Source organism: Paroedura picta, chromosome 1 (genome assembly GCF_049243985.1).
Source record: "Paroedura picta isolate Pp20150507F chromosome 1, Ppicta_v3.0, whole genome shotgun sequence".
NCBI lineage: Eukaryota > Metazoa > Chordata > Lepidosauria > Squamata > Gekkonidae > Paroedura > Paroedura picta.
The window spans coordinates 129,348,113-129,362,311 of record NC_135369.1 but is presented as its reverse complement, the minus strand read 5'-3'; the positions used below and the strand labels follow the sequence as shown (position 1 = coordinate 129,362,311).

The 14,199-nt window shown below is 39.6% G+C and overlaps 1 protein-coding gene across 4 annotated transcripts in view; it reads right to left on the bottom strand.

The window, feature by feature from the left end:
- The window catches only part of USP45 (ubiquitin specific peptidase 45), a 72,977-nt gene that overhangs the window by 34,866 nt on the left and 23,912 nt on the right, over nucleotides 1-14,199 (bottom strand). For all 4 annotated transcript variants that reach the window (XM_077303615.1, XM_077303597.1, XM_077303607.1 and 1 more), the window contains exons 6-8: nucleotides 9,425-9,576; nucleotides 6,879-6,974; nucleotides 5,576-5,706 (exon numbers count right to left, since the gene is read on the bottom strand). In XM_077303615.1, coding sequence (XP_077159730.1) covers nucleotides 5,576-5,706; nucleotides 6,879-6,974; nucleotides 9,425-9,576 — 379 coding nt within the window. The remainder of the gene's footprint in view (nucleotides 1-5,575; nucleotides 5,707-6,878; nucleotides 6,975-9,424; nucleotides 9,577-14,199) is intronic.

Genomic DNA, 14,199 nt, shown 5'->3' with positions numbered 1-14,199 from the left:
CACATGCAGCCAACAGAGTGACCTTGGGCTCATCACAGCACTGAAAGAGCTGTTCTGACCGAGCATTACTATTTGGGCACTCTCAGCCTCACCCGCCTAACAGGGTGTCTGTTGTGGGGAGAGGAAAAGGAAGCCACTTTGAGACTCCTGGTAGAGAAAAGCATCATTAAAAAAAAAAACTTTGTTCATGTTAAGGCATTTCTAAAGAAAGTGAACTCCTGTCTACACACAGTAAAAGATCTGTTAACCCCTCCTCTCAGTAAGCTAATTTCCTCCACAAATTAAGCATTTTGGATAACACCACTGCTTCCCCCCAGTTGGTGAGGCAGCGACACTGGAGGCAGACAGGAGGATAACCATAAGACCCTTCCATCCGAAGACAGGTTGGCAGGGGAGGAGGAGCCATCTCTACCACATGATCTAGACAAGAGAGGAGCTGCCACTACCCCACCACTTCGGTCAGGAGAGCAGTTGGGGAAGCCACTGCAGGTCAGAGGGAGGCGGGGGTAATTCAGTAAATTGAACTGGCTATCTACCAATAAAATACTCCACACAAGTATTGCTGGCCCCTACTCCTTCATTACTATTTGCCTAAATATTCTCACGGCCTGCCTTATAATAGGAATACAACTGCTACTTGCTGGAGAAATACAATTAAACATTACTTACCATTTGAAAATGTACAGTGGCAAAAGAAAGCCTGTTTCAAAAGATGCTATATAAAAAGATCAATAATCAATGTAATGCTTAAATAGTCAGCTAAGGCCCTATGAACAATACACCCTAATAATGTTTGTTAACATAAAAACTAAAGATAATTTATAAACTTCCAATGCAATCTGAAAAACTATTAGGGAAGGGGAAAATCCGTACATAGTTTTACAAACAAAACCGCTGGCATGGGTGAGAGAGAGAAAGCTAGGGAAGACGGAAGCACTAATCCACACTGATATGCTCAGATTTGACAACTAAAAGATGTGCATTCTTGTATCCTTGAAAATATGCTTCAAGCAAGATCCATGGCGAAAGTGAAAGACTCTAAGATGGTTGGTTGAACTGACCGCTCACAGATGTGCTGACATATGGAAGCCAGTGCCAATGCGCTACAACCTGTTGTACAGTGTCAGCAGTATAAATGACAGAACAGGTTGAACTCCTGTTAATGGCCATAAGTAGTGAAGGACAACTGTGACAGCTATGTCAAACCTATTCAAGTTTTTTCTCTTAATGCTTATCTTGGTGGAAAATTTTACAGTTTAAATAAGTAAACATTGGGCAAGTTTTCTTAATTCAAACTTCATTGATTTTAATAACCTTGGCTTGTTTTTGTTGTATAAACAGTGATTAATCCCACCATGATTCAGAAACATCTTTTATGCTTTGCAGAACACCAAATACTAGTAAAACTAAGTATAAAAATAATGTTTAATTGATCTTTCATGTATAGTCTCAAGTCTCGTTAAATGATTAATCAATTAAACATTCTTTAATCAAGTGTTCTGAAACTGATAAACTGGCATACTGCCAAAACAACACTGTGGCTTTAGAGACTCTGAAGAAAATGTTACATGGTAGTTTAACAAAGACACCTTTTAGAGTGAAAAGAAAATACCATCTTCTCATTGCCTATCATACCAAACTAAAACAGCCCAAAACATTAAGCATGTTCCTAAGATTCATAAACTAAAATATTCCTGACTAGATTAAATAAAAGTCCTCCTGCATAATAAACCCTTAGCAGATTATGCCATTCATTAAAATTTATGCTGGATAAATCTTGGTTTTGGTCCAGAAATGCACAGCCATGACTTACATAGAAAGACTATGCCCTCGAACAATGGGAAAGAATGTTCTCCTTGGCTGTCCCCACTATAAAGATTTAAGGGCCCCTACTACTGGATAAACTCTATGGCTGCTCAGAAAAGATTTTCTGCCTCCGGGAGGAGGCAGGATATAAATTTAATAATAATAATAATAATAATAATAATAATAATAATAATAATAATAATAATAATAATAATTTGTTTAGACAAACTACTAAATTATGGAAATCTGTATTGCTCAAGTCATGGCCAAATGTTATGCTTATTTGTGTGGAGCCCAAAACAAGATAAATGACGGCAACAGTGGTTGGGGCGTATTAGGATGTTTAATGCTTTAATTTTATATTATTTTGTGTGATTTTAAACTTTTTAGATGGATCTTTGATAGTTTTGTCTGTATTTGATATCTGATATTTAATGGTCTCTTCCTGCAATAAACTGAAACTGTGAACACAGCCATGAAGTGGACCATGATCTGCCCACATGACCGAAACTAAACCTTGCATTTGAGCCCCCCCAAATCTGAAAAATGTCTATTGGCCTGTCAAGTAGGTAATTAGGAGTCAGGGCATGTTCTAATGTGAATACTAAGTTCAAACACTTGATTCAGATAAGAAACTGGTGTCTGTTACAGCTAACCACTATCCTGCAGCAATAGAGCATGTGCCACCTGGAAGTTGTAGCAGTCTGATTGCTACTATCAAACTTTCCTCTGAATAATTTCTAAAGACTCCAGCATTATCTGGAACATAGCTTTGACACAATATCACCTTTATACTGCTAAGGGATTGATCTTCTGTAGTCATCTTAAATGGGAATTATAACTGCACTTATACTGCAGTATCCATTAAAATCCCAAAATTTTTCAACCCCATACAGTTTTCTAAAGAGTAAGTTGAACTAAACTATCTTCCTCCTGGCACTCTGCAGTACTGCAAACAATCTTTCACCCTTATTCAGTCTTCTTTCCTCTTTGCAATCCTATAATTTGTTCTTTATTTTGCTGTAATATTGTTGCACACAAAGTAACTGAAAGCAGTAAGTCACCAGCACAACACCACACCTTTTTCCAGGTGCATAAATAGTGGTTTGCCAGTCCACACTGGAGAGGCAAGCAGAGATTACATTCAAATCCAAAAATAAATCACTACAAGTCAGGTCTGAGAAAGACAGAGAGACAAAATGCACTTGATTGCCTCAGTTTGGCAGTTACAATATCTGGATTCTTTGTAAAACCATGTAGGAAAGTGATGGCAATTCCAAACACACTGTATGCTGCCTTGATCCATCTGGAGGAAAGATAAAATTGGAATAAGGTGGAATACAGATGTGGAAACAGCCACTGTTTGAAACCACAGTGCACACTGCACTCCATACAATTGCAGTACCTATACACCTTGCACTTATTTCTAATTAAAATGTAAATTTATATAAATAAGATGTTTGAATTATCCAAAGTTCATTTAGTTTCTATAAGATATTAAAGTGAGATGTGACTAATGCAATGTTCCAGAGGTTTAGTATCCTGCTGGAGAGAAATTGGACTCCAAGAATAAACCTTCTCTTCTTGCCCATGGGCTTTTCAACAATTTTTGTGGAGGGGAATTTTTTTCATGTAAAAGGCTGATCAAACATCTGCCTGTATTGTAAATGATGGAGATAATCACATGCTGCCTTATATAGTCACTCACACCAGTATTGTCTACTCAGACCAGCAACAGCTCTCTGGCATTTCCAGGAAGGATCACCCCAGTCCAACTACCCAAGGTTCTTTAATGGAAGAGATTGAACCTGAGACTGTCTCCATGCAAGCATTTCCACCAGAATTTGACTCTTAAGTCACTGAATAATGTGTGATTAAAAAAAAATTAGATCACAAATACGTCTCAGTACATTAAACTAAACAATCATCAATTATTTTCTATTGTCATATAAACTAGAAGTATGTTGGAAATTCATTTCCGAACTGGATACCATACAGGCAACTGAAGTGCACAGTTTGTTATCCAATCCCAAAAAACTAAAGGGAAAAAAAGAATGTTATCTCAAGTATAACAGCAATAAGTAACATCTACTTATAGTATGAAACAATGTTTAATTCCTTTGTAGTCTTATTAAAATACTTTATTCAGAAAATGTTACAGTTCTTCCCCTCCCAAATATTAACACTTGGAAAATTAAGTAGCTGTAGATTTGTAGAATGTCCTATAATTGTGAGAACAAAAAAAATCCCAGCAGGAATATTAATTCCTACTATTTTATATTAAGATCAAAGAAAACAATCACTCAAACCACAGATGCTTGTAGTTCTTTGATACTAAATATTTATCCAGATGAATATTTGCATCAAATATGTCCCAATGGATTTTCCATTAGGAAGATCAGACAAGTTTCTCTTTTCTTGCCCACATTAATTGCTTACTCTCTTCTTTAGAAGTCAATCCTTTTCTATGATCAAAATTCAAAGAAAGATCACCAACTACCAAGATATTATTGACTCAATCCCCCAGCAATATTAGAGAACAAGAATAAACAACAGCATGCTTGTGGTCATGTGAAACAGAAGAGAACCTCCACTTTCCTAATTATCTGAAAATCTATTCAATGACTACTGCCATAATACCTGGTTTCACAATTTCTTCCACTGATAAAATAACTGAGCCATAACAGAGGAATTATTTATGACCTCTTGGTACATAAATGTTGCATGAGCTATAAAGTCTCTAGATAAGTTAGAAGTCCACATCCCTAATATTCAGAATAGTGGAAAACAAACAGAAGGGCCCTGTAGCTATGCATACAATCTGTCTTAGCAAAACGTCTGACAGCTGCAACACTAACAAAATTAACAGTGGATGAATTAGTACCAGACGCTAAACAGTTGCTATGGAAAGAATCATTAATTTCTTCCCCCGCCCCTCATAACTATTAAAGAGGGGGAAATCCTCAAAATCAAAATGATTAATTCTTGCATTTCCTTTTAAACAATGCTTTCCAACTGAGCCACAGAATACTTCTTAGGAAAGTTTTATGTTATGTTATTTAAGTTAAATAAATAAATAAATAAATAAATAAATAAATAATAACATTTCATTTGTATACTGCCACCTCCTGTTTAGCTCAGTTAACAACAAAGTTAAAAACAGTTATTAACAAGAAAATATTTTATGTATAAAAACTGCCTCCTGCTTTCATTACACTCTGAGGGGTTGAGCAGAGCTTGGAAGGGTATTTTGTCTATGGATAGGTTTTCAGGCACAGAGGCCAGTATCCCAAGATGTTATTTCCTGGCCTCAACATTAGTCAAAATCTTTGAACCCGATTTGGTCTCCAATATGGAGCCACTGCGACTGGGAGGGCACAGGTGTAATATGTGTTTTCTATGAGGAAGGAAGAACCCGAGCTGTTGCATTCTTGGCCAGTTGGAGATTCCAAAGCACCTTCAAGGCCAGCCCTATGCAGAGCATGTTACAGAAGACTAGTCTGAGTGATCGTTGCATGGATCACAACAGCTACATTGGATGTCAACAGGTAGGGTACAAGGTGACATACCTAGCACAGATGGGAGAATGCCCAGTGAGTGATATATGTGACCTGGGCTTCCACAGATGAGGCTTCCACAATCACACCTAGACTTTTGACAGTAGCTGAAGGTGCTAAATGGATCCCATCAAGAGCTGGGAATTACATGCACTATTTCATGTTTAAGGCACAATACTTGGGAAGCCTGTTACTGACAAAGTTACTCTTACTTTTGACAGAGCTGGCTGAAAAGAACTTTAGGAGAAAGGGGCCCCCTTCCAGCTTCTTTCATGCTGTGAAGGAACAGGAACATCGCTGAAGTCAGTGATCCAGGACTTGAGAGACTGACTACTAAAGGATCCTATGGGATCAAAATACATTTCAGATCAAAATACATTTTTAATTTACAATTCAAACAGTTGATGCAGTTTCTTAAACAACAAAACAAACAAACATCATGCAAACAATTCAGGGCTTTTTAACGTATTCGCAAAGGGGAGAAAGATCACCTAGATATTCTGCACTCAAACAGAACAGAAGACTGCTAATATTTGACTGATATTTGGTGATTTAACAGGACCAAGACGACCAAAATATGGTTTGATGTATAGACAGAACAAATACAAACCAAGTACCTTTGTGTACTGAAACTGGAAATGAGAGAAAAAAATGTTAATTTCTTTTCCAGAACAGGATTCAGATCAGATTTCTATTTTAATTCAGCATTAAAAAAGCAATTGTATGACCATTTGACTTTTGTACACATACAAAATTAGGTGTATTAACTGCAGTACATTTTAAAAAATATATGCATTATGATTGTTTGCCGTATGTAGGAAATAATTTTCTCAAATAAGATATCCTTGACTATTTCAACAAGGGCTGATTCTGCACTTAACTTTGTTTATTCCATTGTCGATCCTGCTGAATTCAGATTGATTTGAACTCAGGTCTTCCTCAACCCTCCCCCCCCATTGAAACAGAAAAGTGTTCTGCACGTGATTAGGGAAGCTCAGAAGGGGAGGGGGGGCCCAAGCACAGCAGGAGCCTTTTTCTTTTCTTGAAGAGGGGGGAGAGGATTGGAGACAGCAGAGGAGGGGGAATAAATCCAATAAATCTCTGCCAAGACAAATTAGGGCTTCTGGAGCCTCTGCTGACAGAAGTTAGGGCTTCCCCTTTAAGGGAAGCCTTGCAACCTGGGAACGAGGAAGCCTTTGAACTGACACCATGGCCAATCAGGGCTTTTCTGCAGCTTTGGAGGCTTGAAGCAGCAAGTTAGTTCAGGAAAAGCAGAGCACTGCACCTTTACGCATGCCAATTTTTCAAGTATCGAGGGTTACATCCATTCCAGGATATTGTGGAGGAAAGGCAGGGTCACTCCAGATCAATCATGCTTGTTGCATGATTTAAAATTTAAATTAAAAAAAAATTAAATCGCCCCAAATCAAAATGGCAGGGACAGAATCGACCTGGGAGTGGAATAAAAGCTCTGTGCAGATTCAGCCCAGGTTGCAAGTTTCACTAAATGCTTACCAGTTGGGACACTGGATTTTGACCTATTTTCAACTTTGTCCCCTTTTCCTTTATTTCACACATTAGTTCATTTAACATGTGTGTCTGTGCCAAGTTCTAGAGAAAACAGGAAAAATTAAATTTATATTTATCAACTAAATGTACATAATAATGAACTCTTACTGAAAGGGAATATGTATTTTAGAAAGCATAATTGTCATTAGGAAGTGAAGCCATGGTTAAAATATAGAATGCTCCTCCTAGCAAGTTAATAAGGTTGAACATGTCCAAGTAAAACTTTTAAATTATTCATTCAATGCAGTTGTCCATGCCACATTACCGAGTGCTTCTGAAATTACTTTTAGTTCTTAAAGAACCATGAACATTTTTTAAATGATAAAATTACTCTGTGCTCACAGAATTATTTGTATGAAACCTGTATTCGGGGAATGAAAGAGAGAGTTTTATTTTTTAGCATAAAGTAGGCATGAATAAAAGAAGGACCTGCAACTGAGCAATGCATTTGCATATGCCTACAAAAGCATTTAGTGGAAAAGAGCAAGTCCAATAGCAACTAAGACTAACAACATTTATGGCAGTGTATGTGCTTTTGTGAGTCACTATTCAGATACAGCCGGAATGGGAGTTTCTGTCCTATATATTGAAAAGTGGAATGATTTCAGATGCTGACAATAGCAGGCATGTCTGAATTAGGCGTGGAGAAATCAGCATTGGTAATGAGACAGGAAACCTAGGTGTCAATCAAGTCCATGTGGATAAGGTCCATTAACAGCTGCAGTCCTTCTTAATCTACCTTTGAAATTCCTTTGCTCCAAAAGCAATTTTTTTACAAAGCAATTTTAAAGAGATATTGGAAAAAGAGACTGCTGAATTGCAACTGATAAAGAAACTCAAGATAATCATCCATTTGCATCTAGGTTTCCTGTCTTATTACCAACTAGGAAAAAAATTATGAAAATGGGCGTAAAAAGGGGCATAGGGCGAGTGCGTCCTCCCTGCGAGCTTGGCGGGAAGCTGCTGGGGGCTCTTGATTCACCCCTTCGAGGTTTTATCACGGACAAAGCCCGTCCTAACTCCTCCCCGATAGCCCTTAGGGCTTTAATTAATCCGCTCCGCAGGAGCGGTTAAATATGCTGGTTCCTCCACACCTACTCCCCCTCTGTATATCACACCTAATCCAATCAGGTCTGTTGTTGTCATTCATCTGCTATTGGTATTCAGCATCTGAAATCACTCTACATTCCAATATCTAGGACAGATGGACTCACATTCTAACTGTCTCTGAAGAAGAGAGCAGTGATTTATGAAAGCTCAAATCCTGCCACAAATCTTGTTAGTCTTTTAGGTGCCATTGGACTTTACTTTTCTACTGCTACAGACAGACTAACACAGCTACCTGTCTCAATGGAAAACATTACTCCTAGTATTTATAGGTTGGTGGTCCCCAACCACCGGGCTGCGGCTCCCTCTCCCCGCCCCCCCCCACCGCAGTAAGAAACTTCCCTGGCCGCAAGCTTGCGGACCGGGAAGCTTTTTTGCGGGAGGGGGGGAGCGGGAAGCGGGGCCGTCAGCGCAAACGTGCATGCACGCTTGCGCCATGCACGGCCGCAAACGCGCATGCGCTGCACTTTCACACCTGCGTGGCAGGTCCACACATGCGTGTTTGCAACCGCACATGGCGCAGACACGCGTGCACGGACCCGCCACGCATGCGCGAAAGTGCCATCCATGCGCATGCACGGCAGCCAGATCACCCCACACACACCAGTCTGCAGCCTAATAAAGGTTGCGGACCACTGTTATATGTTAATTGCATGGTATATTATCAAGACACAGGCATTTCTTAGTTAAAATTTGGAATAATGTGACTTTTAATGAAGTCTGCTATGAGGCTAGAATCTTTATAACTCTTGCAGCTCCGGTAAGGCAGAAAATGAACTAAACCAATCATTGACTCCCACTCAGGAGACAGGAAGCTCCAAGTTTTGGTCTTGTGTCCTTGAAGAACATATAGCGTTAACTCATAAAATGCCTTAATCTGGAAAGCAAGAAAGATCTCTGATATACTCTAAATTAGCGGTCCCCAACCTTTCTCAGGTCAGGGACCGCCTCCGGGGTGAGGAGAGAGCCGACGGCCCGGGTGCTGCGAAAATGCACATGCGCAGTTTCCGCGCATACGCGGTTTTGCCACCAGGTGGCGCTAACGCACATACGTGGCAACTGCGCGTGCGTGTTTGTGTCACCGGCGTGCCGGCGGCTGCGCCTGCCTCTTCCCTTCCTTCTCGCTGCGGGCGGGGGGAGGTAGGCACGGCTGCTGGCAGCCTGGTACCGTGGCCTTTGCGGCCCAGCACCGGGCTGCGGACTGGGGGTTGATGACCCCTGCTCTAAATGATATATGAAAATGTGTATACATTATAAGTTAAAAAGCTCAGGATCAGTCAGAAGAACAAAGGAAAAACAGAGCCCTGCTAAGTGAGTGAAGCCACTTGAGCTTTATTTGTAGACAGCTATACTTGGGAGCAGAGACCCACATTTTAAAGACTTACCTGTATAACAGCATTAAAGAAGCACGTGTTTCCTAAGTTATTAATTCCTTTAACTGGAATTGATGCCCAACAGGAACTGAGGCTTCCTCCCTTTAAGATATCACTTGTGTCATTGTTCTCTTCATTTAACCGCATGATTTTTGATGATGAACCTGTAATAACACACATATATATGCCTATTAGCTCTATAAAGTGTGGCTAAAAGGTTGATGCTTATGAGTCTGGTTAAAAGGCAGAGCAGTGAAATTACATACACTACATGACAAAACACAATTTGAAATGACAATGAGTTCGTAAGATATTTGTGACCATTTCCCCATCACATTTTTGAATGATGTCATGGCTTTACATGCAGATGAAGAAGACTTGGCTTTTATACCATGGTTTTCTTTACCCTAAGAAGTTTCAGCTTATAACTGCCTTCCCCGCATCTCCTTGTTACAGTCACCTGATTTCCCCCCAGGTCACCCAGCAGGCTTCCTATGGAGGACTGGAGAATCAAACTTGGCTCCCCAGATTAGAGTCTGCCACTCTTATGATAATGGTTCCAAGTTCAATTGCCACCTTCTCAAATTTTTAAGAAATATGGAACAGTAGATGATAATGTATCCAAAATCCTAGAGAACCACTGTCAGGCAGAACATATATTACAATCAATTGTATAGTATGCATTGTTCTCCATTACAGCTTTTCCTTCAGAACCCTTATTTAGTTAGGTTGGACAGAGGGTGACTGGATTATGGATGCTCAATGAGCTTTATGGCCAAATAATGTTTGAACTCAGGTCTCTCTAGTCCAAATTTGGGGTCTGCATCCAGAATTCAATGCAGTGCAAATGCATCAAAAATTAAAACAGAGGAAAGGGTGTTTCAAAACAGGCAATATGGTAGTATTGTACAAAAGATTTCACAGTTACTTGGATAAATTATTAGGGACAGTGGTCTGTACTTTTGGTAATAGTTTGCTGTGGGTTATATCAGTGGTCCCCAACCTTTTTATCACTGGGAACCAGTCAATACTTGACAATTTTATTGAGGCCTGTGGGGGGGGTAGTCTTTTGCCGAGGGATGTCGCTGCCGCCTGAGCCCCTGCTCCACTTGCTTTCCCGCTAGCGCCCCTGACTGCCCACCGCCCGCTGGGGGGGCACTGCCAGGAGCAGCTGTGCAGTGCCATGCCGAGGGGGAGCCCCAGCTATGGCGGCCGCTGGAGAGCACCAAAGGTGAGCCGGTGGCAGAGTGGCAGGCCAGCCCCTAAGGCAGCAGCCAGGGAGGAGGACGAGGAGGAGCCGCAGCCTGGTACCGAATGATCTACAGACCGGTACCAGTCTCTGTACCAGGGGTTGGGGACCACTGGGTTAGATGAAGAAGAGTTGTTTTTTATAAATTTCTTTTCTCTACCAGGAGTCTCAAAGCAGCTTATAGTCACCTTCCCTTTCCTCTCCCCACAACAGACACCCTGTGAGGCAGGAGGTTGAGAGAACCCTAATATTACTGCTCGGTCAGAACAGGTTTATCAGTGCTGCGGAAAGCCCAAGGTCACCCAGCTGGCTGCATGTGGAGGAGAAGCAGGGAATCAAACCCGGCTCGCTAGATAAAAAGTCACCACTTCTAACAACTACACCAAGCTAGATCCTATTGTGTAATTCAGCATTTGTATGTATCATGTTAACATTCATGCTTCACTTCAGTTCTGTTCTTAAGACTTCTGGTTGGTTCTACAACCCAAATCCTATATCTCAACTTGTTGATTTTATTAACTCACTCTGTGTTAATCCACCTTGAGCCCCAGTGAGAAAAGTATCCTATATATATAGCATAAATAAAATCAATAATGACCTCAGTGTATATGAGGGGTTTCCATCCTTTTATTGAGCTCGCAGACACCTTTAAAATTCTGACAAAGCATGGTGGGCACAGCCACAAAATTACAGCCTCAGGCTGTAATAAAACCATAAAGCAACCATAAAACCTCTGCTGCAGAGTACCTTCTGTCATGCAGTAAAGATCCTTTTGCTGTGGTGACAGTTGCTTTAGTTCGCTAGTAAAGCCATATTTTTAAAAACATGCACAGGCCAATCAAAACCCCCACTTAGGCCCACTCAATTTCTCAAAATACTTGATGGGCATCAGGAATGGTGCTGACAGCCACTACATTCAGGACCTTTGGTGTATATGTTCTCTCTTATGTAGAAATCAAAAGTTTAGAGAATTTAGAGAATTCTGAGCTTATTTTTTCCCCTTTGTCACAAGAACCCTATGTCTCATTACCAACTCTTATTCAAATTAAGGGGCTCGGCACCTTGACCCGGATAGACCAGGCTAGTCTCATCTTGTCAGATCTTAAAACCTAAGCAAGGTCAGCCCTACTTAGTATTTGGACGGGAATCCACCAAGAAAGTCTAGGGTTGCTATGCAGTGGCAGGCAATGGCTAACCACCTCTGAATGTCTCTTGCCTTGAAAACCCTATGGAGGTTGTCATAAATTGGGTGTGACTTAACAGCACTTTACACATGGGATTCAACAAGTTACATGGCCTGAACACCACTTTCATAAAACTTGTAAATAAAAAAGACTGTATCTGAAACTTCTAGAAAGGCAGATTTATAATGAAAATATCCCACTGGTAGTAATTATAAGATTTACAGTCTTCCATCCTCCACTCAAGCAAAAATTCAAATTAGTCTAGCACATGCTCAGGAGCTAGATGGAAACCACATTTTCTTTTATTATACCTTTGCCTACCTTACCTACCCTGCTCATTTTGCAGTTAGGCAGAAATCTGGTTAATCTAGAGCCAGATGCATAGAAGATTGTTTTAAACCTTAGAAATCCATATATATATTTCAAAAATGGTAGCATAATATGCTACCAGTACAGTGTCCTTGCAGTTTCCTATTTGACTTAGTGCTTAAAGAGAAATGGGGCAGTGAAGTTAGACAGCCATTAACTTGTAGCCTAGAGGTAACGAAAAGACTTGAGACGCATTATTTAGCCTAGATTTCTACTAGCAACTTTCATATTGTTGTAACAGCTGCACTAAATATGAACATTACTGACATCTAGAGCATTTCAAGTATTGATTAACAATGCATGTCAATGTGAACAAGTTATGGACTTAATGGATGCCAAGAGCTGGAGTGCTGCAATCTACATTTTGACATATGAACTCATGTATTTGTCCTAATGAATTACATACCAAAGACTCATTAAGTGTTCCTGAGAAATAACTAAACAGACCTATTTACATTAATAGAATGCTGAAACCAAAAGATTTCTCTGTACATTAGTCCCAGATTCCTTTTGCCTCCGAGACTGTGGAGGAAAGGAGAAGACTACTTCAATTCTAAAATAAAAGAAACATTTAAAAGTACCTGTTAGAGCTGATATCAAATTGTTTAAATAATTTCCTGCCTCCCAGACTAGGCTCAATTTTGAAATTTGCCTAGATTTGCAATTCTGTTTTTCATACTCATAAAGCCTCCTCATTCAGATTCGTAACTATACTGTTCACAAAGAACAGTCTCAAATCCACTAACACGTGGCCAGTGAAATCAAAAAATAACATGCCAGGAAATTCAAGATTTAATGCACATCTCCTTCCCCCCTTTTTCATATTGAAGTACTTTCTTAATATCTGTATACATAAGCCATTAAAATCCCAATACATAACAAATACATCTGTAACTATTACATTTATGAAATGCAACACAAGGTTTTTATCAATGTGTACTTTTCCTAATCAAAATTAATCTGTGTAAAAAGGATGCCAACACACAAAGCCTCCCTAGCAATGAAGTCTGTCAAGCACCAGTGAATCCTAACTTCTAATACTTAAAAAAAAAAAACTTCATTAAGCTTTAACATACACAAAAGTGTGGTCACAGACATGAAGATGATAGAATGTATTACTGCTGTAAACAAAGCCCTATTGTTATAGTATTTTAGGTAGTTAGATTTACATTTGACAAAATAATGCTACAGCAATTCATTACATATGCCATTCTAATACTTCTAAATCTTTCAATGGGATTCATAAATAGAGTCTTTGAAGTTAACCAAAAGAACATAATAGTAGCACTCTCTTGCTGGAATGCACATTAAATTTATTTCCGTCAGAACAGAACTTGGAAAGTAACAAATTAACTCCACCTATCTGACACATGCAATTTCCACATAGGGCACCTATAAAATTCCTCCTTACTGACATCATTTCCAGCTTACAAATCTCCAGTATCTCTAATGCACAAGACTTATAGGCTACCTACAGTATTAAGCCAGCAATGACCAAAGAGATTTTGGAACCTAAATCACTATTTTATGCCGCCTGTATAAGATCAGATAATATGGGCTATCCCTTTATTTTATATTCATTATAATGTCACCTTGAAATAAAGTTAGGTTTTGGTGACTGACCTAAGGTCACCCAATGAGTTGCATAGATGAGTAGAGATTTGAATTCAGGTCCTGCTGGTCCAAGTCCTTCATCTATCCAGTTTATCACACTTGAAAAATATATTATAGTAGGGCGTAATCCCCCCCCAAGGGAAAAAAATACACACACACACACACACACACACACACATATATATATATATATATATATGACATGTAAATAGAACATATTGGTTACATTTTTTTAAAGCCAAAACGGTGTACTTAATTTACATATTGGTCTACAGCAGTTGCTGCATTTATCCATCGGCATTCAACAACATCTGGGACAACATCTTAAAGTAAACAATGCTCACAAGGCCATCTGGACAAAACTGCAGGCA